The 25,777-nt window shown below is 41.8% G+C and overlaps 1 protein-coding gene across 3 annotated transcripts in view; it reads right to left on the bottom strand.

Moving 5' to 3' along the window:
* Nucleotides 1-7,385: 7,385 nt before the first annotated feature.
* The window catches only part of TEX2 (testis expressed 2), a 153,199-nt gene continuing 134,807 nt past the window's right edge, over nucleotides 7,386-25,777 (bottom strand). For all 3 annotated transcript variants that reach the window (XM_021002483.2, XM_078155935.1, XM_021002484.2), the window contains 4 exons: nucleotides 16,870-16,995; nucleotides 14,611-14,820; nucleotides 11,708-11,828; nucleotides 7,386-9,156 (listed from right to left, as the gene is read on the bottom strand). In XM_021002483.2, the coding sequence (XP_020858142.1) occupies nucleotides 9,031-9,156; nucleotides 11,708-11,828; nucleotides 14,611-14,820; nucleotides 16,870-16,995 (583 nt within the window). In that variant the 3' untranslated portion in view covers nucleotides 7,386-9,030. The remainder of the gene's footprint in view (nucleotides 9,157-11,707; nucleotides 11,829-14,610; nucleotides 14,821-16,869; nucleotides 16,996-25,777) is intronic.

The following is a 25,777-nucleotide window of genomic DNA, read 5'->3' as shown; positions in this document are numbered from 1 at the left end:
TAGGATGCATCATAACGTGGTAGGACTGGAAATTCAGGCTGTAAAAATCTTTTGGTTAAAGTGCTTACAGGGTAGTTTTAAAAAAAAGTAGAACAGCTCCTGCCTACGAGAAACTTGCTTTCTAAAGTGGGGGAGATGTGCAGCATGTGGTTTTGTGGGAAAGGAACAGTCTTTGCTTCCTTTTTATTCCCAGGGCCTAACACAGAACGGGAGGTGCCTTGGGAAAGAGAAACCTATTGGGATACTCTGTAGTTTAGGACAAACCTGTCATGTTAAGGGGGGGGGATCCTGTAAAAGCTTTGGGGAGAAACACTTTAGACAAAATAGTACAAATTTTTGGCTGGGGGGAAAAAGAATGGGCAATTCAAATAGTTCGATTTTAGATTTTGAGACTTTGCTTCTCAAGAGATAATTAGGGATAGTCTTAGAGAAGACATTTTGGTAGTTGGCAAAAATGTTAAAGATTTGAGGTAAGGCACTCACTGTAGGGTGAAGGGCCCTTGGGTTTTTGGCTGGGACTAGAGCTTCCATCTTGGAAATATGCCTCAAACGTCTGATCTTGGCCCCCTTTCTTAAAAATTCCTAGCTCTGGCATAGATTCAGACTCTTCAGCTTGGTCTTCAAGGCTCTTAGTAATGCAATGTGCCTTCTGTATTTTATGCCACTTTTATGAATTTTACTTTACCCCACACCTCCCCAAAATTAACTTGCTGTGGGCAATAGCAGTCACCCACTCCTGGGATGTGTTACCTGCCTAACTACTACTTTTGGAATCATTTCAAAGCTTAGCTGATTTCACCCCCTCCGTTTTTGGTTCTCTTTACCCTTATATAACCCTTACAGAAACTTGCTTAGCTTGGTTGAATTTAAGGAAGATTAGGGTTATAGCTGGGAGTAGGAAGTCAGGAGGTAGAGATCAGGGTCTAGAAAATGCCAGGTGTGTATTAACACCAGTAAAAATGCTTGGAAATTGGAGAGTGTCTAACAGTCCCTACTGTAAAGCTTCCTCTTTTTTTTTTCCTTTTTTTCTCTTTTTGGTGAGGCAGTTGGGGTTAAGTGACTTGCCTGGGGTCACACAGCCAGTGAGTGTCAAGTGTCTGAGTCCCTCGATCTTACTTTCAAATGGAAACAAATCTATTGCTCCTTTCTGTATCCTCAGTGCCAGGCATGCAGTAGGTGCTTAAATGTGTTAGAGCAAATGACATTGAGGGAAGTGGGGGAGACTTAATGTGCCTCCTGCAAAGAGGCATAGGTTGGAGATAAGAGAACCACCTCTTGTAGATTCCAATTTCTGTACTTTTTAACCATTCAGTCTTCTGTCCTATTGTCATGACCACTGAATGTTGGCCCCTAGATACTTGTGTTCTATACACATTCATTCCCATGGGTTTAATTATGTCTGCAGTTGATTTCTACATGCAGACCGGGTCTCAGTTCCTAAGCTCTAGACCCAAATCAAGTGGGAATAGCTTACAGGACATTTTGAATGGTTAGAACTCACACTATTATGGGGTAGGCCCAAATTTCATCATGTCCAAAACAGTTCACCTATCCTTCCCTCTCCATGCCCACTCCCCCTTTTTAAACTTCCCTATTATTTCCAAGACACAGGTTTATCCCAATCTAAGGTCTGTTTTTGACTCCTGGCATACTTTAGCAGTGACTAAAGCAACATTTTTATTTCTGTGACATCTCAAATCTGTCCCCTTCTGGCTGTTATCACTATCATCTGAACTGTGCAACACTAGCCTGATTTTACTTTTTCCTGCCTCCTGTCTCAGGTCTGTGTTGTATTTAGGTGCTAGAGTGAGCTTCGTAAAGTGCAAGACAGATCATGTAACTCCATTACTAAATAAACTCGCTAGAATCAAACATAAAGTGGCACTTAAGTCAGCATGGCTGCTTCCTATATGTTTGTTTTTGGTGAGGCAACTGGGGCTAAGTGACTTGCCCAGGGTCACACAGCTAGTAGGTGTTAAATGTGTCTCAGGCTGGATTTGAACTCAGGTCCTCACTGCAGGGCTAGTGCTCTATCTGCTGTGCCACCTACCTGCCCTGGGTATTTTTTTATGTTCTTTACTAGTTAACAAACATGTAGTGTCCACTTAGTAGGAATATGAAAGGCAAAAAGGACCCAACTGTCCAATGGGGGACATGACAAATAACTATGTATAAACAAAATATATACAGGATAAATTGGAGAGAATCTCAGGGATTGCATAATGGAGGCACACACCCCATCCTGAACTTAACCCTGGGAAAACTGAATCATGAAGACCTGGGTTCAAATCCCACCCCATCCCCTCCCCCCAAACCCCATTTCACCATTTTTGATTCTATCACTTAACCGTTGTTTCTTTATCTGTAAAATGGGGCTGGAGGGGAGGATGGATTTGATAGTCTCTTGTCCTTTTTAGCCCCAAATCTTGTGACTACAAATGTTCTTTGCATTGGTTGTCCCTCTCAAGCTCTCTCTCTTGGAATCCCTGGGTTCAAGACTCAAATATCTCCTACAGGAAGCTTTTCCCAGTCCCCTTAGCTGCTAGTGTGTATTATAAATGTATATATAACTCCCATTAGAATGTGACCTCCTTGAGGGTAGAGACTTTTCATTTTTGGCATTTGTGCCTTGAAAGGAGCTACTTTTTATTTTAAAAAAATTCTAATTTAAATATTTGTTATTCAGTCATGGACCTTCATGACCCTATTTGGGGTTTTCTTAGCAGAGATACTGGAATGGTTTGCCATTTCCTTTTCCACCTCAGTTTACAGATGAACAAACTGAGGCAAACAGGGTTAAGTAACTTGCCCAGGGTCACACAGCAGTTAAGTGTCAGAGGCCACATTTGAACTCAAGATGAAAATTCCTTATTCTTCTATCCACTATACCACCTAGCTGCCCTAATTTAAATAAATTGAAATATTAACATGTACAATTACAAACAACAAGCACGTTTATATGGCAAGAACAGATGAAACTAAATCTTACATATGGCTTTTAAAAAAGGTTTCATTGATGCTCATTGCAGTTGCTACCCTTCTCTCCTCAGCCACCCCCCCCCAGAAAAAACTCAAAGCCCCTCCCTTACGTAATAAGTAATCAGTCAAGCAAAACAAGTCCATGCATGGAGTCAGTCTGAGAAGGCCGGTCAGCTTCCACACTAGTTCCCCACTTCTCTGCCAAGAGGTGAAATGCACAACGCTAATCACGGTTACTGTGTTGATCGCAGTTAAGCTTTTCAGTTTTTTCCTTCATAAGAGCTTGGTCATTGTATAACCTATTCCAATTCTGCTTACTTAGTTCATATAAGTCTTCCCACATTTCTCTAAGTCCATTCCTTTTGTCATTTCTTCCTGCAACAAAATATTGTTACATCTATATGCCATGATTTGTTTGGCCATTCTCTAGTTTATAGCCAGTCTACTTGTTTCCAGTTCTTTGCTAACACACAAAAAAGTCCTTGCTAGAAGTATTTTTGCCAGTAGGAGTCCTTTTCCTCTCTGTTTGATCTCTGGGATATTTGCCTACCAGTGATATCACTCTCAAAGGGACAGTTTAGAGACCTTTGGGGCACAGTTCCTACACCCCTCCAACTGCAATTTTTTGAATTACTGATTTGGGGCCTTTTCTCAGGTTGTTGATAGCTTGATTTTCTCCCTTCAAAAACTAACTGCATGCTCATATCCTTTAGTCATTTATCTATGGGGGAATGGTTCTTTTTCTTATGTTTGTGTCAGTCCCCTAATATTTAGGGTTTCAGACCATTAGCAATAATAGTCAAGGTTTTCTTTTTCCCCTAGTTAACTTTCCTTTCTAAATACATTGATGTTTATGCAAAAACTTCTATATAATCAAAAATAGCAATTTTATGTCTTGATCCTCAGACTCTTGTTTAACAATTCTCTCCCTATCTACAGCTGTGAAAAGTACCTTATTCCTGGAGGAGTTAGAGCAGGGGTTCTTAACCAGGGATCTATGAACTTAACTTTTGGTAACTTTTAACATAATTAATTTCTTTTCTAGACCTTATGTATTTTATTTTGTGCACTTAAAAACATTGTTTGAGGAGTCCATAAGCTTCCCCAGATTGCCAGATGGATCTGTAACACAAATAAGGTCAAGAACCTCTGAGCTAGAAGTTCTAAGGGTCGAGTTGAGGGTGAGCATCAGGGAATGAGCTCTGGTCTTGTTACCAATGCCAAATAGGATTTAACACAGGATGCCATCCCCGCAACATTTGACCTCCACAACCTGATCTCTTCTGTCCGCTCACAGGTCTACCACCCTAATTCAGGACCTAAGGACCTTTCTTAGGCTACTGAAATAGCCCCATAATTGATCTTGCCCCAAGTCTTTTCCCCTCTCAATCTTCTACTACTGCCAATGTGACATTCCAGTACCAGGTCTGACCATGCCAGTGCTGGTCAAGAGGCTCCCATGCTCTTATTTCTAGGATAAAGTGCAAACTTTTTGTTCCATATTTCCATAATCTGACTTCATTTCTAGGCTGATGACATTATTCCCCTTAATACACTTCATATCTGAGTCTAACTGGCTTACTTCCTGCTGTTCATTTACAGTATTCCATCTCCTTTTGTATAGTCGATCCTGAGCCTAATTCCTGGAATGTGCTCCTTCTTTGGTCCTTCAGCCTTCACTTCCTTCGTAGCCTAGGTCAGGCACCACCTTTTTTTTTTTTTTTTGCTAGGCAATGGGGTTAAGTGACTTGCCCAGGGTCACATAGCTAGTAAGTGTTATGTGTCTGGGCCAGATTTGAACTCAGGTCCTCCTGAATCCAGGGCTGGTGCCTGCAACCCACTTTTAACTTTGGGTCAAATTCACCTCTGCCACCATCTAGCAGTTGCTGAGAACAGAACTAATGTATTTCTGGGTCGCAATGGAACAGCCTTCTTCCCTCATCTAGAATAAAATGTGGGAAAGTAGAGTTTGGGACAAAAGGAGGTAGTTATTCAGGGAGTTTCATTATCGGTTTCCTTAGATTTTAGGACTGGCTATGGCAACCACCTTTTTTTTTTTCCTAGGCAGTGGGGTTAAGTGACTTGCCCAGGGTCACACAGCTAGTAAGTGTTATGTATCGGAGGCCAGATTTGAACTCACGTCCTCCTGAATCCAGGGCCAGCGCTCTATCCACTAGGCCACCTAGCTGCCCCCCTCAGGCACCACCTTTCTCATGAAGCTGTTCCTAATACTCAAGCTGTAGCTGCTAGTGCCACCCTTCAGAATAAATACCTTGTATTTATTTTGCATATATTTCAAATTTACTTATGTGTAAACGTTTCCCCTGATGGGATGCAAGCTTCTTAAGATAGGAATCTTGTATTTTGGTCTATCCCCAGGATCTGACAGAGTGCCTGGCACAAAGTAGGCAGTTAATAAAGGTAAATTGATCAGTTTTCCATGATTCTGATAGGCTTCTTATGAATCTTCCCATGTTATCAGAGTATTTGGGGAGGGGATCTTCAAGTAGGCATAGTTAGGGCTATTACTCTTTGTACTCATGGTTTGTCATCTTCAGAGACAGTGGGAGTAGCACCTGGGTTTCTTTTTCAGAGCCCTGAGACCAAATATCAAGAAATCATTGAATCTAACGATTGGACATGTATAGCCTATATCAGATTGCATGCCATCTTGGGGATGGAGAAAAAATTTATTACTCAAAATTTTATAAAAGTGAATGTTGAAAACTAAAAATAAAGGAAAGCTTTTATAATGACAGTCCAAATGTACTGGGCAATTTTTGCTTTTGAGGATTGGGGGCCAAGAGGTGAGAAGATTCTCAGGTGTGAAGGGGAAGATGTGGGAATGACTTCTGTTGCGGGGTAGAGAGATTCATTACCTAGGGGACTGGTGGTGACGATTCTTCAGGAGGCTCAGGAGAATGTGCCAAGGTTTATCCTTTCAGTGAAGAGATGACCATGCATGAGCATTGGGTTATGACAGCTGACAACCTATTTAGATACGATTAGATTGTCAGATCTACTCAGGCACCTTAGAATTCGAAGGATAATGGGGATCTTAGGTTATCTCCTCAAAATCTTTCACTTTACTAATGATGAAACAGACTGAGCAATCGTTGTCTAATGTCACACAACTAGTTAGCATATAGCCTGAGCCAGGTCTCTTGTGCCAGTTCAATCCTTTTTCTGTATTTTCAAATTCATTGCTGGGGAATCCATAAGAGATCACTAAATAATTTGTGTTTTCAGTTTGAGCCATTATAATTAGACTAAGCTCATCTTTGATTTTGAAACCCAAAGTAGAGCATACTGTATTTTGTACGTGATATACGTGAACCTGTCCATAACTGGTCTCCATATTCATTTTTTAAGTGAAAGAATAGTGTCTTCCACATACACAAGCTTCATTAGCGACAGAACGTGGGCAGCTGATTAATTTGCTGCTTAATAAAGTTTTTGAAGTCCTCTTTAGTTAACCTTCAGTCACTAGCAATTTTTATGTTATTCTTAGTGACCATGGGATTTTAAACAAAATCCAACAAGTGTATATTATGCATTGACTTTCTGCAGAACAATGGGCTTGGCATTTCAGGTACAAAGTTTATATAAGACACTATCCCTTTCTTCATGGACCTTTACCATATAGAAGTAGGAAGACGAAAAACGTTTCTAAATAATAACAACTGGTATTTATATGATGCTTTATAAAGGTGTACAAAGCCCTTTACAGAAATGCTTTCACACAGTCCCCACACAACTCTCTGAGGAATGCAAAGATTCTCATCTCAGCCCTCAGGGTTAGAAAGGCTTGAAGAAGCGAAAACCCACTTTAATACCTTATGCATCCAAAAGATATGTCTGTGCGAAAGAATGAGGACCATGGAAAGACAGATTAGGAATACACGTGAAAAGAGTACAAGTGTAAAGAACTAGATATTACAGAAAAATGTTACTAGCTGTGCAACCCTGGGCACTCCCTTCACCTCACTCTACCCCAGTTTCCTCATCAGCAAAATGGGGACAATAATAGCACCTACCTCCCATGGCTGCTGTGTGGATCAAATGAGATAATATTTGTAAAGCAGTTAGCAAACCTTGAAGTGCTACGTAAATGTTGGGTATTATTATGTTATGCCACGGGATTCCATTCAACATTCATTAAGCACCTACTATGTGTGAGAGACCATGTTAGGTACCGGGCAGACTATGACAAAACTGTCAACAGTTTCCCACAAACATTCTGCTATGGCTTAGCAGCTCTTAACACAGTTGAGCACATAATTAAAGTCACAAGCAGCAGGGGAATTGGATTTGCAGGTTATGTTCCAGGGCCAGGCAATCTTAGAATCTATAATCTGGCTCTATTAGCTAAGCAGGGTCAAGGAAAAATCAATGAGCTGCTCAGGTATTAGACATGAGATATTTATTTTGTGAGACAATGCAAGTGATTGTAATTCCCCACATACTTCTGATTAAGTGCAATAGGAGACAGTCGTGTGTAATCTCTACACAATAATGCACCTCGTCCTTTTATTTTTAGTTATTGCACAAAAATCAAATCATAAAGACCAGTGAACAAGACATGCGGACTTTATGAAAGGCATCTAAGCCTACATAATGAGAAATTAGAACTGGACACAAACTGGAATGGTCAAGAAATAGGAATTTAGTCAGATAGAATGCAATTAAAAGTAACCAAAATAAGTGTTCAAATATAATTTTCTTCAATATATTAAATGCTCTCTTTAAATCACATTCAGGCAAGGTGCACATTTTTTTTTCTTTTTTCCTTTTTAAACCCTCCACTATTAGCTTAGTTATGTTAGGTATGGATGGTAAATTACCCAAAGTTACACAAGGTAATTTTGATTTGGGTCAAATGCTGCTTTAACACAATGTAAAAAATAAGATTGACTTTCTGAAACTAAATTAACATTCTGACACAAATACAGAAAATAAAATTTGGCAACATTAAAGAGATGTCACAAATGCTTATTCTCAGCTATGTAGTGTTCTGATATGCAAACTTTTGGTTTTAAATCTCACGACAGGATAAGAATCCAGGAGCAGTTTTCTTTCCATTTTGGCCATTATTTAGAAAAAGAAACTGTTCCTAAAACCAGTTTACAATGAACTTTAGTAAGCATTTTAATTCCTATATAAAACTTCCAGGTATAACACAGTAAACACCAGATGGGAAGCCTGTGAAGTACAAAGGTCATCCCACCCACCATGATATCAAGATTCTCTTTCTACAAGCAGAAAAATTGGATCTTTCTGGTCACTGGGTGCAATGTTAGACATTTTCATGTGTGCTCATGTTTCAAAAAACATTCAGAGAAGTTACAAAGCACTGTGATTGTACCTCACTGGTAAAAGGCTTAGTATGGTTTGATCTCATGGCTTTGCCTGTTTCACAGAAGCCCAACATCCCCACCCTGGCTGAGAGTGTGTTAGTGTGTGTATATATTTTATGGCTACTTGCTTCCAAAGATGCGCAATTTAATGTGAAAAACAGTTGCTAGGCCTATCTCCTTACTGCCAATACAATCAGTGGCAGAACAACCCTCGCTGCAAGCGGTGCCTCCCCAATAAACACCTGTCATCAGAATCACCGCGACTGGGTTTTGTGACTGTCCCACACAGTTCCTTCGTACCGAGGCTGCCTGCGGACCAGCGCCGGGGAATTGAGGAGAGAGGGTGTCTTTGCTTCCCTAGGCTCACCCCCTTCTTGCTTGCTCTTTGTCCCTCTGTTGCCAAGGCATTTTTTGTAGTCCAGGGAGGCAACAGCTCCGACTATCTGTTGTGTGCTTAGAACTTCTGGATGGGCTGGGACGGCTCTTTCATCCTCTGCCCAAGGCAAACCTTCACAGCTGACCCAGGGAGAGACGCCTCACAGTGGAATGGGAACAGGCAGGCAGAGACATGGCAGAAGCAGGCCTTTGGGGGGAATCTCTGGCACAAGTGAAGGGCACAACTACAACACAGCTCAAAGAACCAAAAACCTTGATGAATAATCTCATAATACTGTAAACCACAGGTCTTGACACGTCACAGCTGATCGGCGGCAGCTTCCACAGCTGGATCTTGGAGCAGACAGGATGCTGATCGGGGATCCATGGCCGAGTGCATTATTGGGATATAAACATCATCCATGTTTGGCATGACAAAAATTTTCTGTAAAAAACACAAGAGAAAAGGTGTAATAGATCTAGAAATTAGGAGTCTCCCCAAGAAGTTCATTCTGTTTTCCCTAGCAAGTAAGTCATCCTACCCCATTCTACTTTTATCAAATTCATGTCACAGACTTTCTATGCACATTCTCAACTTCTCATTTCTGAAATAACCATTTTAAAAAGTAACCTAGCAACAATTTTCATCTAGTAAGCTTAGTAACTGGCCTGGAATGCAGTGGGTGACCTTGGCATCTTTGATGTCTGACCAAAGTTTAGGATTTTTACCAATCACTCACTGAATTCCACCATAACAAAACAGTATGAAAGTTGAAATTCAATATACTGGGATTTTTTTTTCTGTAAATTCTTCTAAACCCTTTCATAAAGAAAGTAAGAGGCTCAAAAATGTTCTAAAGGGCTATCAAATTACTAAGGAGCTGGCACAGTAGAATTTTTAATTTGGTTCTGAAGTTACAAGCTTTATCTATTTACATCTATTTCTCCTCTTCCTTTCACAGCCAACCTTCCAGAAAAAAGTCATTGTGCCTTCACTTCCTCAGTTCCCAGTCACTACTCAACACCCCTTGCAATTTGGTTCCCAACCTTGACACTGACTGAAACTGCAAAGTTACCATGGATGTCTCAGCTGCTAAATCTCACAGTCCTTTCCAATCCTTATCCTCCCTCAGTTTCTGTGACACTGCTCTCACCTACTTCTCTTCCTGCACACAGCTGATCTTTCCTGACTCCTGTGCTGGATCATCATTCAGTTCCCACCCTCTGAGCAGGAGTGTCCTAAGGCTATCTGTTGGTCTTCCTCTCTTCCTCCTTTATTCTCCCTCTTTCTGTGAACCCATTTGCTGCCATGGGTTCAACAGACAATGCTCAAATCTACACATCTATTTTTAGGTTGTCTCCTGACCTCTAGTCCCACATCAACTTCCTGCTGTATATCTAGCCCTACCAGGGTGACCTACAGGCATCTCAAACTCAACAGAACCAAAGTAGACCTGGTAGAGGAGCACGGATGTAGAGCTCATATTGTGGTCCAACCCGTCATTTTACCGACGAGGAAACTGAGGCCTCTAGAGGTTAAGTAACTTGGCTAACATTATGAAGGGAGTAATGAGTGGCAGATGGGAGATTTGCACTCCTCTGTTTCCAAATCCAACAGCTCTTCACTTCACCACACTGCTCCCCAAACTCACCCTTCCTCCCAACTTCCCTATTTCTGTTTTAGTCCCCCTGGTTCACAACCTTGGAGTCCTTCCTGGCTGCACTCTCATCCTCTTACATAGCAGCAATTGCTAAGTCTGATACAATCCACCTCACTGCTTTGCTGCAATCTGTCCTCTTGTCTCTTCTAACATAGCCACTATATCTTAGTTCAGTTCCTTACCACTTCTTGTTTTTGGTCTGGACTATTTCAGTGGCCTGCTAACTAACTGGTCTCTCCCCTCCCTAATCCACCTTCCACACAACTGCCAAAATAATCATTTCACTCCTCCCATGATAAAAATCTTCAGTGGCTCCCAATTGCCTCTAGGATGAATTTCAGATTCCTCCACATCTGGCTCCAGTGTGCTTTTCCAGACTTACTTCACAGTACAGTAGTCCCTTTATATTCCAGCCAAACTGGCCTTCTGCCTTTCCCCAGCACTTCACGTTCTGTGCCTGTGCCTCCCACATGCTCCACCCTGAGAGCCCAGAATGGGCTCCTGCCTCACCTGTGTCTTAGAATCCTCAGCCCATCTACTTGTTCAGACTGAACAGCTTTCCCAACCACCTACTCCCAGGGGTGGGTGTGCTCTTCCTCCTCTATGGACATTAATAACTGATCACTGCTTGTGGATCAAATGATGTTGTTTTCCCTCGTGGAAAATACAAAGTCCTTTGAGATCCAGGACTTCTTTGTCCATCTTAGCATCCCCCAATGCTTTGCTCCCAGTAGGTGCTTAATAAACATTTATTAAATTGAACCAATGTTGCCTCTAGTGCAAAGAAGCATTTGCCACCAAATGAAGGAACTGAAATGGGAAGAAGAAACTCATCAAGTCTCTTCATTTTTAAATTCCTCAAATTCAAAAAGCTTTTATTCCATCTGCCCCGAGTATGTGGCTCTCATTTCATTTGCCACAAGTGCCATAACTGGTTTCACACAAAGGACAGGAGGTTTGCTTAGGTGACTTCAAAGATCCTTAATAATGGAAACTCGTATCATTTTATGAGACTGAAGTGCTCATTAGCAGCTGTGGGAAAGGATACTCATGGAATCGGGGAAGATTGAGTTAACCCCCACACTTCACCACCCAAGATGCTTAGGAGCCAACAAACAATGAGACAGCCCTGGGCAGGTGGATCAATCTGGGATCCAACTGTGGTTCCAATAGGTAAGGAGAATGTAAAAATAGTTTTAGCATTTTGGCAGAGAGCTCCTGAGACCCAGGGAACTTCCTTGCTGACTCTACTGGTCAGCAACATTTACTGTCTGTACTGTTAAGAACTGAAAAAGTTCACAATGACTCCAAGGCTAGATGACATAATGAATGTACCTGAAACTCTTGTTCCAGTTTCTTCTCTATCCAGTCAGTTACATGAACTATAGTCACTTCTCTCTCACCAAGTTTTGGCCGAGCCTTCAGTTCCACATGTGGTGGCTTTCGGAAGCCATACCTTTAAAGAAAATACAAATACAGAAGTACAATTTCTTCATAAGCAAAGAAGATCTCCCATGTGAGATATATGGGCTATAACAAAAATATGCATGATGCATAAAAAAGACAATGTTTTTAATACCATTTAAAGTATGACCTTAAAATGGGGGTAGAGACACGCCAAAATAATAACTGATTCAAATGCTGTCCGACACAAGAGAAGTACAGGAAGCGCCTCCTAATTCTTTTTTGGTCCTTTAAATACCACTGTGCCATCTATGATACCGAAATGAATGAATGAATGCCTGTTTCAATTTTGCCACTGATTTCCTTGGAATACACTTACAGAGAACAATAATGGCGTATGGCCAATGGAAGGCTGTCGTTCCTGCTTTAGTGTTCTGGGGTGGATGTTTACAAGGCCAGCCAGAGTGAAGGTGCTCTGATCACCGACAGGTTCTGGAATGATTTAACAGCACTGGTTCCTGGTAGCCTTTGTTGGCTCTGACAATGAAAAGCTGCATTTGCAGCTTTGGAAAGACCTACTGGATCAGCATTTTAAAAAAGTGTTGTTTAAAAAAAAGTCTTTTATTTATATATGTGAGATATTTGAGTTATTTCCCACATCTCCTGTGATAGAGAAAAACAATTAAGTGAAAATATTCAATACGTAATTATATGTGACAATGTATACAGTGTTCTGTCAGTAGTCTCCCATTTCTCTGCTGAGAGGGAAGAAATAAATTTCTTGATCTAGTTTCTCAGTTACTCAGTCTGATTTCCTCTTAGTGATATTTTCATTGTGTTAGTCACTGTGAATTCTGTTCCCTTGGTTCTGCTTATTTTGCTCTGTATAAGTTCAAGTAAATCTTCACACACTTCTCTGAATTTCTCATATTCATCATTTTTTACTGCACAATAATATTTCATCACATTCATGCACCGTTACTTTTTTCGGCCATTCACCAACTGATGGACATTCACTTTGTTTCCAGCTTTTGCTACTCCCCAGTGCTGCTATGAGTATTTTGGTCTTAGGCTCCATATCTCAGATTCCCCACCCCCTCTGACCCATCTTCCACACAGCTGCCAAAATGATATTCCGAATGTGCAGGTTTGACCATACCGTTTGCTGTGCCAGAAGCTTCAGTGGCTCCTGGAGCTTGTCTACAGGATGAAAGATCAACTCCAGTCTCCTCTTCTTGACATTTAAAGCCCTTCGCCATCTGGCTCCAGCCTATCTTTGTAGTCTGATCATACATTACTCCCACTAACTCATTCTACACTCCCACCAAACTGGCCCACTTTCAACACCTCATACATAACATTCCAGCTCTCATCTCCAGGCCTTTTCACAAGCTGCACCCCCCCCACATAGAATGTTCTCCCTCCGCCTCTCTGCCTCTTGGGGCCCCAAGCTCCCTTCTAGGACCAGCACAAGCACCAACTACCTCCTCCAAGAGGTTCTCCCGATTGTTAGTTCCCCTCTCCTCCACTATGGCGTATTTACTTTGGGTACAGTTTGTATTTATTTATTTGTGACCTGATTGTAGCCCAGTGGGATGCAAGGTCCTTGAGGGCAGGAATTACCTCAGCTTTGTATTTGCATCCTGAATACCTAGCACATGATAAGTGTTTAATAAATGCTCCATTAACTGACAGACTTGACAGTCATCTCTGTCTTTGACTTCCTTAGAGTATATACCCAATAGTTGGATTGCTGGGTTAAAGAATAATAACAACTAACTCCCAGAGCCTCTAGCAACTCAGGTCCCAGGCAGTCAGTCCAGGTCTTGCTACAATGACTGTTCTGCTTGCATAATTAAAAAAACAAAAGACCAAACCAAAACCTGCAAGCCAGAAGGCTCAGACCATTTTACAGCTCTGTCAGCACTGCTTCAAGAGCATCTATCCTCCCACACCTCTTCTCCTTGTCACCTCACATCTCTGGGACGACTTCCCCTACTAGCTCCTCCTTTACTCCCTTCTCACTGCCAGAGTCAGCCTCCCACCCCTCAACCTAATCCTATCCCTTCTTGTCTTCTCTAGCAGGCTGTATCCACAATCTTTCCCCTTCACTCTCTTCTCTTCAAACTTTCCCTGTTCCCTGGTGCCATTTCCCCCCATCCTTAACAAACCACTCATTAGATCTTGCCATCTCACAGCATGGCTGTGACTGAAGAGGGTGTGGTGGGAAAGGAACAAGAATAATATTTTTAAAAGTTAGATAATTTTCTCCCTCTCACAGCTTCCAGGTCAGCTCTGGCTGAGAATATAATTAATATCCAGAACCTCCAATTCAACAAACCTCCCTCCCATACTGGTGTGTGTCTGCAACTCCTGGCAATCCCTGATCCAACGTGTTCTAGGAAGATGAGGCCTTATTGAGAGATGAGTCCTGGTGCAAGCAACAATGATGCAACAGGACTGGGGCTAGCATAGCCACAGATAAAACCCTTTTCTCCCCTGTCACAACAAAGCTCAAGACTCTGGCGTGGCCTGGGGTGGGAGCACGTGAAGCCAACCATCAGGCACTGGCTTCCTACTCACTGAAAAGGAGAGTTTTCTAATACATGAGGACCAATCCAATGTGATTCAATCTTTTGCAAAAGAATGTGAAACCAAAACCTAGTTAACTACCATTAAACTAAACTAAATCATGGTGAATCGATGAAAAAACATTTGGACTTCCTGTGGTTAGGACTGTGCTGCTTTCAACGATTAATAATTAAGGAAGCCAGGACCTTCTAACCTCAAAGTAAAGATACCTGAAAGGAAGAGCACAGTCTTGCTCTACGTACCATATTCGGTCAGTTGGAGGAGGCGGAATGTTAACTGCTAAGGTTCCTTTACACTCTTGTATTTCAACAGTCAGAAGCAGTGGAGTATTTGAGACTTCCTCAATCTTCTTTTTAATAAATTCTGTCTCAGTTGCTTTTTGGAAATATTTTGACTTGGTGATTTTGTCCACAAACCTCATAATCTTACTTGTCCGGTATCCTCCAACATACCTTCAAATTTAGGACAGGAAAAATTAAGTTACTATAATAAACTCTGCTGTTTCAGAAACCATCTAGTTCTAGTGGCACATGAGTGAAAACCTTTATTTATACTGTCCGTGTTCTGACTTAGAGACAGCTGTGGTATTGTGGAGAGAGTTGGCCTTGGAACCATGAAGATCTGGATTCAAGTCTGGCCTCTGATACATACTGTCTGTATGACCTTGAGCAAGTCACTTGACAGTTCTAGGCAGAGAAGATACTAACCTAAACTGAGAGAAGGAGTTTCCTTATTCATGGAGTTCCTATAACAACAGGTTTAATCCTTACCCTTCTCTTCCATCCTGAGAGGCAGCTAGTTGCTAGAGGACTGGCATTGGTGTCCAAAGACCTGACTACACTAGATGTGTGACCATAAGCAAATATTCCCAATGACCCAGGCAACTTTGGAAGACTCTATAAATTACAGATGAGTTGTCCAGCTGCATGATCTATGATCTGCAAGAGTAGAGGAGTTTCCTTACAGAGAATCTGCCACACCAATTAAATCACAGGTCTTTATATATGTGTGTATGTGTGTGTGTGTGTGTGTGTGTGTGTGTGTGTGTGTATGTGTGTGTGTGTATATATATAAAAATGCTCCATCTACTCTGAGAAGATAGTAAGAAAGTGTATAAGATTTGGTAACATCACAAAAAAGGGGGGAAAAAAAGAGTTACATGCAAACATCACATTTCATCATGGCCAAAAGCATCTCATACATTAATTTTTAAAAAAAAAACACCTCTCAGATATTAGAATATAGTCAGAATACTATAATATTCTTGTTATAACAAGTGATATCAATGACCACAGACTGAAACTCAGTTTCAATCTCACTAAATCACTACCATCTCTTTTCAAGGTCATACCACACGTGTATATTCTCTTCCCAACCAGACTGAAAACTCTGAGAACAGGTGCTATCAGGTTAATTTTACCGGCATTTCCCTTCTCTACAGCATCTAGTGGCAATCTCTACAATCACTGGAACAGCCAACAAACAGCCTCTTCTCCATTTCCTATTGAAAGCCTGACGTTCTCACACCATTACCAAATAGTGCCTGCTCAGTGGCATATGGTCCCCTAATCTGCGCTTCTTAAACTGTGGGTCCTGACCATATGGGGTCATGGCCCATAGTTTAAGAAGTACTGACGGGATGAGAGTGGAAAACGTTTCAGAGGCCCTGCCCCAAATGAATCTGGGATGAAATGCTACACAGCTTTAACTAAAAAGTCAGCAGATGGTAGGGTGGGGAACTGGGTTTTCATGTCTCATTTTCTAGTGGAAAAAATGCTCTAAAAAGAATATTTTGTACAGTTTTGAGACAGAATGCACAAGCATATCATGTCTAGGGAAACCAGAAGTAAAAGAATAAAGCTCACAAGCAGACACTTCAAATAAGGGCAGTAAAATTTAGTGTCAACCCGTCTGACCTAACGATTCTTTGCCTCCTACATGCGATTTCATAAGTGAATGGGGTGGAAATTTTCCTTTAAGGAAGTACTGAATCACTTGGTTTCTTTATAGTGATCTCTTGGATTCCAGTCTGTCCAAAGTATCAAGTGTTGTATTTACAATGAGCTCCTAAGAAACAAAACACCTAGGAAGTCGGAACTTTCAGAGTGGCTCCCTGAAATACTATTAGATCACCCAAATCTTTACTCTCCACTGAAAGAAGTGACCCCAGTTTTCTGCTGTCGAACCAGAAATCAGAATTTCTGTGAACCAAACATAGGGAGGAGCAGCTTCCCAGAGAAACCTAGTTTCTCTCCTCTCCGTACACAATCAGCCAACACTCCGGCACCTCAATAAAAGGGGCTGTCCACCTCAGCGGGAGATCTCCATCTACTCTGGTGAGCCAGAGAGACGAAGCATTTAGCTTTCGGACTCAGATTTTAAGCAATGACACAATGGTTATCAAAGCCTGAAGCTCTCAACTCAACAAAGCCCACGGCTGAAATTCACTGAAACATTTAACTGGGGGGAAGGAAGAAGGAAAAATGTTATGAACCACAAACCCTTCAGTCCCTGGAGTGAGCTGCTTGTCTCCACCAACCACTTCTGAAGCATCATCCTCATCAGAGGAGCCAGCACTGGAGGACTCCTCATCACTGTCAGCAAGGCAATATGCCCTCGGCCTGAAACTGAACAAGAAAGAGTCACCACCAAACTTCTGTGGATTGGAAAGCTTTAAAAAAAAAATCAGTTATCACACAAACACGGGAAACTAGGATGGACTAACAAGGTTAACATATTCTAATATTCTCTTCTGTCCAGCCCAAATAAATAGGCTAATCCTAGAGACCATGAGTAAGTATAATTAGTCATACAACAGACAAGCTGGTCCAAACACAGGTTGTACTTTTCCCCTCAAAATCTGTTTTGTATAGAACTTGTGTGCAGCCTATGATCATACTCTTAATTACCAAAGACATTATTACTTAGGCCTCACTGGTTGTCCCAGCAAGGAGTAGAAACCGTTCCTGCAGGAGCATAACTAGTAGCAATCGCTTTCCTCTGTTGGGGATGCACGTGAAGCCTGTCCCTGCTGCTGCGGTGGCAATGTAAGGGAGGCAGGTACTGCCCTCTTGCAGGCCCGGAGTAACTGTCTGCATCCAATCCCTGAATCCTTAGAGAGAAATATTATCAGATCTTCCTTCCACTGTCACGTCTGGGGCTGGAAATGACCCAGTAGGGACAGGTAATAGGAGAGGATTCTCAGAAAGCCTCTTCACCACAGAGTTTGCACTTTGCCCAGAACAAGTTTGCAGTTGGACTCTCCTCTTTTCCACCCTTAAAACAAACGACCCCAGGTTTGAGGACTATTCTGCCCTGAAGTGGAGCAGGGGAAGGAGACAGGAACTACTGAATCCCAGGGTAACAGTGAGGTTGTAGTGAAACTCCAAAGATTTGCTACCTAGAAGGCTTGCTTTATTAGGAACAGAGCTGGGAGTTGAAGGGAAGGAGAGAAGAGTGGGCAAGTGAGCATGGCCCATCTGTCTTAAGGGTACTCGGAGCCCTGAGTATCAGGCTTTTCATCCCTGACAACGAGGCTAGCTCCACAAAAGACAAGGGGGCAGAAGTAATTATTTTTCAGTGTCTATTTTTCCCCCTTCAAAAACATCTTGTTTTAATGATGCAGCTTATATTTGGACCAATACAGTAAATTTATTTAAAGGGATAGTAATTTGAGGCTAGAAGACTTTTTTGGCATGCATCAACAAACAGGAGGGTAGTTCATCACATTCTATGTATATAAAGTGCTCTGCAAACTTTAAAACACTTTGTAAATGCCAGTTATTATTCAATGGAATGCAATGATTTTTATACAAAGTACTGGCCATGTTTAGTTTATGGATAAATGGAAAGATGGTCATGATTTCAAGGGTGAGGTGATGTTTTGTCCCAGACAGGGGAATCCCTCACCAATGACAACAGGAGCCTCTTTGGTTAAGTTGCTCAACTTTGAATCCCAAAATCTCTGAAGCTGCTCTAAATTTTCACAAAATCAGTTTTGACTCCAAAGACCTCTTTGTAGCAGAAACTCATACCACCACTTGGATTTTTTTTCTTATGACTTCCTAGCCACTGTCCAAGGCAAACTCTTCTGGGCCACAGACAAGGTCAACGGCTACTACACCAGTCTTGGGGATCTTTAACAAATAACTAACAGAGAAACTTAAGAGCTGTTTCAGAGAAGTTTTTTGGTGTTTTTTTTTTTTTGCCAGTTGGTCAATAAACACTTGTTAAGCACCTACTACAAGCCAGGCACTGTGCTAAGCTCTAAGGATACAAAGAAAGACAAAAGATAGTTCCTGCCCTTGAGAAGCCCACAAAGTAACGGGGGAGACAATATGCAAACAGCTATACAAACTATATACAGGATAAATAGGAAATAATCAACAAAGGGAAGATATTAGAATTAAGAGGGCTCAGGAAAGGCTTTCTGTGGAAGGTGGGATTTTAGTTGGGCCTTGAAGGAAGCCAGGGAAGCCAGGACACAGAGTTGAAGAGACAAACTATTTGATGCAGTGGGTACAGCCAGTGAAAATGCTCAGAGTTGGGAGACCAAGCACCTTGTTCTATGGTTCATCCAATGTAGGCATCTGGAGATGTGAGACTCATCAGCAAAGAAATGATAACTCACTTCACAGGAGCTGATGAGATCACCACGTAAACCAGTACAGAGGAAAAAGAGAAGGGAGCCCAGGTCAGAAGCTTGAAGGACACCCAAATTTTACAGGATAATTGTCGTTGGTGGGCATGGCCTGGATAAAGAGCCAGCAAAGGTGACTGAGAAGAAGTCAAAGAGGTGGAAGGAGAACCAGAAGAGGAAGGTGTTCTGAAAACCTAGAGAAGAGGGTGACTGACAATGTCAAAGGCTGCACAGAGGTCAAGAAGGATGAAGACTGAGAAAAAGACATTAGATTTAGCAAGTTACAGATCATTAATAACCTCACAGAGAGCAGTTTGGGTTGAACAATAAGGCTGGAAGCCAGACCGCGGAGAGTTAAGAAGGGAGCAGGAAGAGAAGAACCTATTGTCCACAGCCTACTCAAGGAGTTTAGCCACAAAAGGCAGGACAGATGTGGGATGATAGTTAGAAGGGATGGACGAATGGAGGCAGGGAGACTGGAGGAGACAAGGGCATTATTTGTAGGCAGCAGATAAGCAGCCAGAAGACCAGGAAAGATTAATGATAAGTAAAGGGAGTAGGGATGTTAGCGAGGACAGTTGTAAGGTCAAGGTCAAGTCAGTTGTGTTTCTGACTTGTTTCTAGGCAGCCATAGTCCTTGGATTGCCTCAGGTCTGCTTCTCTGGCTCTGGGAGCCCTCTGTCGGCTGCCAGGATGGACATCAGAGCAGTGGAGGGCAAAGGGGGACACTGTTACATTCCCCCAGCCAAGTACGAGTTACATACACCTGAGCGCTGAAATGCATGGCGGCTATCAGAAGTTCATCTAGGGCTGGGATTGCACCCTCCTCCTCTGAAACAGGAGCCCATCTGTAAGGAAGGGTACCTTCAAGCTCCCTGTACAACATGCTGAACTGACCCTTCTCTGAAGCAGCCTTTGAAAGGTGAGAGCCGGCTTGTTTCAGCAGACAGACTTTTGTTTAACATTAAGGGAAAACTCCCTTGCCTGAAACAAACACACTTGTACCTAGTCACAGAAAAAAGCAACCAGCCTCCCCATCTAGTGGCTTGGTCTTCCAGGAAGTGTTTTCTCTAGGAAATGTTTACATGCATTCCAGGCTTACAAAGCTGGAACTGCTCACCATTAGAAAGAGGCATTTCTGCTGAATTTAGTAATTCCTGAGATACCCGCAGTGAAGTACTTGGGACAGAAGACACAAACCTTTTAGCAATGTGTCTTTAACATTCAGTTAGCAAGAATGACTTTGCTATCTATTCTCATTCTTGGTGGTGAGGGTGGCATAATCCCAGTGATTCCCAAGTCTCCAGGGTCCCGTCTATTGAATCAATAGAGTTCTTTTTCATCCAGAGCTCTTGAAGTATACTGAATACTGCTGACCCACCAACCTGATTATCTCTTCTCCTCCCACATCCATCACCTGGCAGCCTCCAGGCCTCACAGGGGAAAATACTAAATGCTGAGAACTGCAGAGAGGTCTCAGGTTACTGAATTAATCACTCCAGCAGAGCATAGGGGCAGGCAACTCTTCCTGGACTGAAAATAGTCATTTGGATAGAACTGTAGCAATCGGACTAAACCACAGATGATGTGGAAGCAAAGAAAGTGCCTCCTTCTAATGGCAGAGCAGGGAAGGGGGTAGCACTCTCATCAGCCCAAAAGCTTGGGGTCCCTCAGGATCCACAATGGGAATGGCCTTTGGCTTTGTGACTTTATAATAAAAGAACACCCAACTTATGATCTTGACCTCTCAGCATTCAACTTCAGGGGAAATAGGTGTGAGCTATTCACTGGCTTCTCAAAGAGACTGGACCCAAACATAGGTGTATGATCCTTTAAGGCATCACTTTGGGAGGCTGGCACTCACTTCAATGATGTTGTCTGTCACTGATCAAAACATTTTGGAAACAATCTTCACATACACAAACAAACAATCTTGGGGGGCATCTAGGTGGCGCAGTGGATAGAGCACGGGCCTGGAAGTCAGGAGGACCAGAGTTCAAATCCGGCCTCAGATCAAACACTTGACACTTACTAGCTGTGTGACCCTGGGCAAGTCACTTAACCCCAATTGCCTAAAAACAAATAAATAAATAAATAATGCAAACAAATAATCTTTCAATAGCTTGCTTAAATGATATTACCCAGTTTGGTGTCTAGACTTGGCTCTGAAAGCCTTCTTCTGGCTGTTGCCAGAAGCCAACCTTCTCTCCCCCTTCCCAGATTTGCTCCTCTGGAGGAGAGTTCAAAATAACGTGCTAAAGATTCTGCAGGTCTAAGGGTTGGGAAGTGAGTGGGGAGAGAAGAAGCTGTTGGCTACCTGACAAAGTGGTGACTTGGAAGGAGTGATCAGATTGGGGCGTCTATTTTGTTCATTTAAAAATAAAAAACAAAAAGAAAACCTGAAAAACTGTATAACTTGCATAATAACACTTCTTAGCTATCTCTTTCTTGAACAGGCATTTCTTTTGGTTATCACAGTGCCATACTGGACCTCAGGATAATTAACTTCTAAATAGTCCTTGAAGGTGGGAAGCCCACCAAAGAAGAAGAATCCTTGCCCATAGGGTGCAAGAGAGTATACTGGGATGGGGTGTATAGTATGTTGAGAGGGGAACAGGGACTGGAGGGGTGGTCCCCCAAGATTTTGCTCAGGAGAACAGAATTTAAATGTGCAATCAGTATGAGATTCAGTTGCACACACACATTCTCAGTTCTTCACTGGAAATACTTTTTAATTAATGTAAACAATAATTCAGAAACCACTTAAGAGTCAGATCTTACACCCACTGATCCCTTTATGTGCCACTTCAATGAGTTCCATTTGGGTATATCTTATTGCCACAGGGCTAAGATAAACTGAAGCAAATCTCAAGAACATAATTTTAGGAAAGTCTAAGGATAGGAGAAAACAAAAAGAACTGTATATCTGAAGTGTATGCCTTTCTTAAAGGGGAGAGGGCATGTGGGAATAAAATGAAAATAGTCTACTTTTCTTAATTTTACCCTCAAGATGGTGAGGGGGTTGAGGAAGCATGTGCGGGAAATCTTTCTGAACATAAGAAGTACCTACCTGTGCAGGAAGGGCGTGGTCACTTGGCATGTTTGAAACTGTACTGTGAAAAAGAGGGCAGTAAAGGACCAGCCTGCACTAGCAGAGACAGACTGGGTGAGTGAGATGCTGGAAAACTGGAAAGCTTCCTAGGAAGCCACCAATGGCCCTGAAACGAAGTGCCTGGGGCAAAAGGCAGTCAGTCAATTATGTTCAGAATCTGCTCTCTAGGTAAGTTAACTGCCCATCTCACCATCCAGCACTCAGTGGTGCTGACGGTTTATTCAAACTTATTTCATTTATCTTCCACTTTCCAGTGGTCCAGGACAGGGCCACTTCTGGGGTTTCTAATCCCTGCCTCTGGCAATTCATGTTCTGGGGTTTTCCTCTCCAATAAAAGCATTAGAACATATTATCTCACTTTGTTTTTCGATTTAAACAATGGTAATATAAGCATAAAAATTAAGTATCTCAGCAAGAAAAGACAGCTTACTGGGAGTCAGGAAAACACAGGTTGAAGTCATACCTCTACGCCTTTTGCAGGAAGCCTTTCCAGACTCCCCTTAATGCTAGTGCCTTATCTCGGCTGATTATTCCCGATTTACCCTGTATGCATTTTGTCTACACACAGTTATTTTCGAGTTTTCTCTTCCATTATACTGTGAGCTCCTGGAGAGCAGGGACTGTCTTTGCCTCTCTTTTGTATCTCCAGCACTTAGCACAGAGCCTGGCATATAGTAGGCGCTTACTAAATGCTTGCTGCCTTGCCTCTGACCCGTGATGCTGCTGTGTGATCCTATGGAAAGTCACTTAACACCTCTCAGCCCCAATTCCCTCAGCTGTAAGGCAGAAATAAAAACACCTGTAACATTTACACTCAAGGACTGCTGTCATAAGATGATATCAATTCAATTGATTTGAAATTTAGAAGCATTATGTCAGTTATTTTTGTTATTACTTGGCATGCCCTCCCATGGAATGCCATGCTAGACATATGTATGCGTGTACACATACATATACAAACACACACATGTGCATGTTCATAAGAAGCCCTGACCTCCACAAGGGCACCACTCTGTAATCAATGTCATCACTGGCAAGACTGTGATCTGACATACTTCCTCTTGTGAATCCAAAATGTACTGGGAGAAGAGCACAAAATTAAATTACCAAGGAAAGTCTAGCATGAAAACGTTTCAGTAACCTACACACATTTATGACTAAATTCCCCAGAGATCACAGTAGCCTTCCAGGAGCAGTAAACACTTTTCAGAGGGTTCCCTGGACACTGATAAATGCTTCTGCCTTCACTAGACTTCTTCTTAGGCATCATCAATTTCAGTCCAAAGTGAACTTCGCTGCCAAGGGATTCTGATGATAGCTAATAGTTCAGCATGCATGAAGAACTTCACTTCAGAAAAAAGTAGCCCTGGAAATAGGTTTTTCCCCAACTGCTAAAAGGGACATGATAGAATCATGGAGCTTGTGTTTTCTTTGGATGAGAAACTTCTAGTGACTAGAAGTTGAGACCTTAAATTAAAATGATTTTTTTTGGGGGGTGAGGCAATTGGGGTTTGCCCAGAGTCACACAGCTAATAAGTGTTATGTATCTGAGGGCGGATTTGAACTCAGGTCCTCCTTACTCCAGGGCCAGTGCTCTATCCACTGCACCACTTAGCCACCCCTGATTTTTATTTTATTAGCGGTATTATAAAATCCTTTTTGTTCCCACTAAAATGATTATTAAAATATTTTTAGTGAGAACAACAGGTTTTGTTATTTTTTAAAATCTTGGGTTTTTAACACTATTTTAAAGTCTCGTTTTATTTTGATACTTGGCTTTGATGGCTATCAAGCTGATTGATAGAAGATGTACACATTATAATCATATGAACCAAATAAATGCCATTTCTAAAACCAACAAGGTGAATGGGTGGTGAAAAAGTTGGGTTTTACTCTTTATCTTATTACACATAGAGGTCTTCCTCCCTAATGCTGAAAAAAAAACCCTGTAAATCAAAATAATATCCTTTATACACTACAAGAAGCCTTCTGGACTTCCTCAGGGTTGGTTCTCTGCCTCCATCACTGCTGAAATTCTGCTATATTTATTTTGAATGTATTTTTTACTTATTTACTTATCTGTATATGTTGTTTCCTTCCACTAGAATGGGAGCTCCTTGAGGGTGGGCAACGTGGTTTCACTTTTGCTTTTGCATCCATAGGACCCAGATTCAGGTACTTAATAAAGAACCTTCTGAATTGGGTTATGGAGTTTGTACATCCCCTCTACCTTACTCAAGTTTATATAATGAAGTGCAAGTGACTATGGACACTAAGTAATAATTCATTTCTAATCTGTCTCTAAAGGACAGTCTGTTTCTGAAAGATCATGTTAAGAAGGCCAAGAAAGCAAAAAACATACCTTAATAGAAACTCTTCTTAATACAATTTCTACTTTCTAAATTTTATGTCTTTCAGTCCATCAATCTTAAAAAGCACTGGCTTTGGAGTCAGAAGACTTGGGTTCAAGTCCTCACTCTGATGCCCTGCATGACCTTGAGCCAGTCACTTCTCTGGAACTCAGTTTCTTCATCTGTAAAATGAAGCGGTCTCTCCCAACACTAGGTCATGGAGCTATGCCTTGTGCAGCCCCTTTAGAATTCTCTCTCCCCAGTGCAGCATTCTAAGCGGGTGAAGCTCTTAGAAGGGACAGAGTAAAGAAAGGCGAAAGAAGGTAACCAGGGTGGGAGGAGGAAAGTGGAGGAGGAGGGAATTCTTAGTGACTAGGGGAGGAGAGAACCAAGAAAAATAGGGTGTCAAACACTCCAGGCTCAAATCTAGAAATTTTTAACCCTCTTCTAACCTGGCTCAACTCCTGATTCTCTGGACTTTTCAACTTTGCCCATGTCCCTTCTGCAACCTTTTTTCGGCTCCTTTTTATTGGATGGTCTCTTTCAATTAGAACATAAGCTTTTTGAGGGAATGGACAGTCTTTTTTTTTGGGGGGGGGAGTGTGTATCCACAGCAGTTTAGTACAGTGTCTAGAACATGGAAATTTACTAAATACTTTATTTTATCTAATCTAATCTCTAATTTGAGCCACAACTCCTTGGTACTTTGCTGTTGCAAGTCAACTTTCTGTCTAAACTTTTAGGCAAAGAGCCAACCCTTTGCTATGTTCCTTGACAGGACCTAAGCATGTGAAGAACACAGTCCTGCCCAGCGTGCCCTCTGTGAACCCAGCTCCCTAATCTAGGGTGCTGTGATGGAAATGTGGGAGTGGGAATGAACATGAGAGAGAAGGATGACAAGCATGAGATCCAAGGCAAGGGCTGGTTTGGCATAGGGACAGGGCTGACTAATCTGAACCAACCAACATGTAACCAACATGGATCAAATGAGGGTAAATCTAGATATTAATATTATTTTTTAAATTAAAAGTTCTAGTTGTTTTTTTCTCATGGATTGTCTTATACACCCTACTTTTGAGACCATTGCTCTAGATAGATCACTAGGTTAGAAATAACAATTACCTGAGGTCTCTCAGTAAATAAGTAATTCCACTTGTAATGATGCAAAAGAAACTCTAGTAAAATCCACTACGCTTGACCTATTTTATGAATGAAGAGGATGCTGATCACTGTTCAGATGTAATGCAATGATAGAAGAGTTAAGGATAGGATAGGGACTACACCTGGGATTTCATTGCTATAGGGAA

This window comes from Phascolarctos cinereus, unplaced genomic scaffold (assembly GCF_003287225.1).
Source record: "Phascolarctos cinereus isolate Bilbo 61053 unplaced genomic scaffold, phaCin_HiC Scaffold_5;HRSCAF=322, whole genome shotgun sequence".
In the NCBI taxonomy this organism is placed as follows: Eukaryota; Metazoa; Chordata; class Mammalia; order Diprotodontia; family Phascolarctidae; genus Phascolarctos; species Phascolarctos cinereus.
Note: the sequence above shows the minus strand (reverse complement) of the source record. Positions and strands in the feature narration are given on the sequence as shown.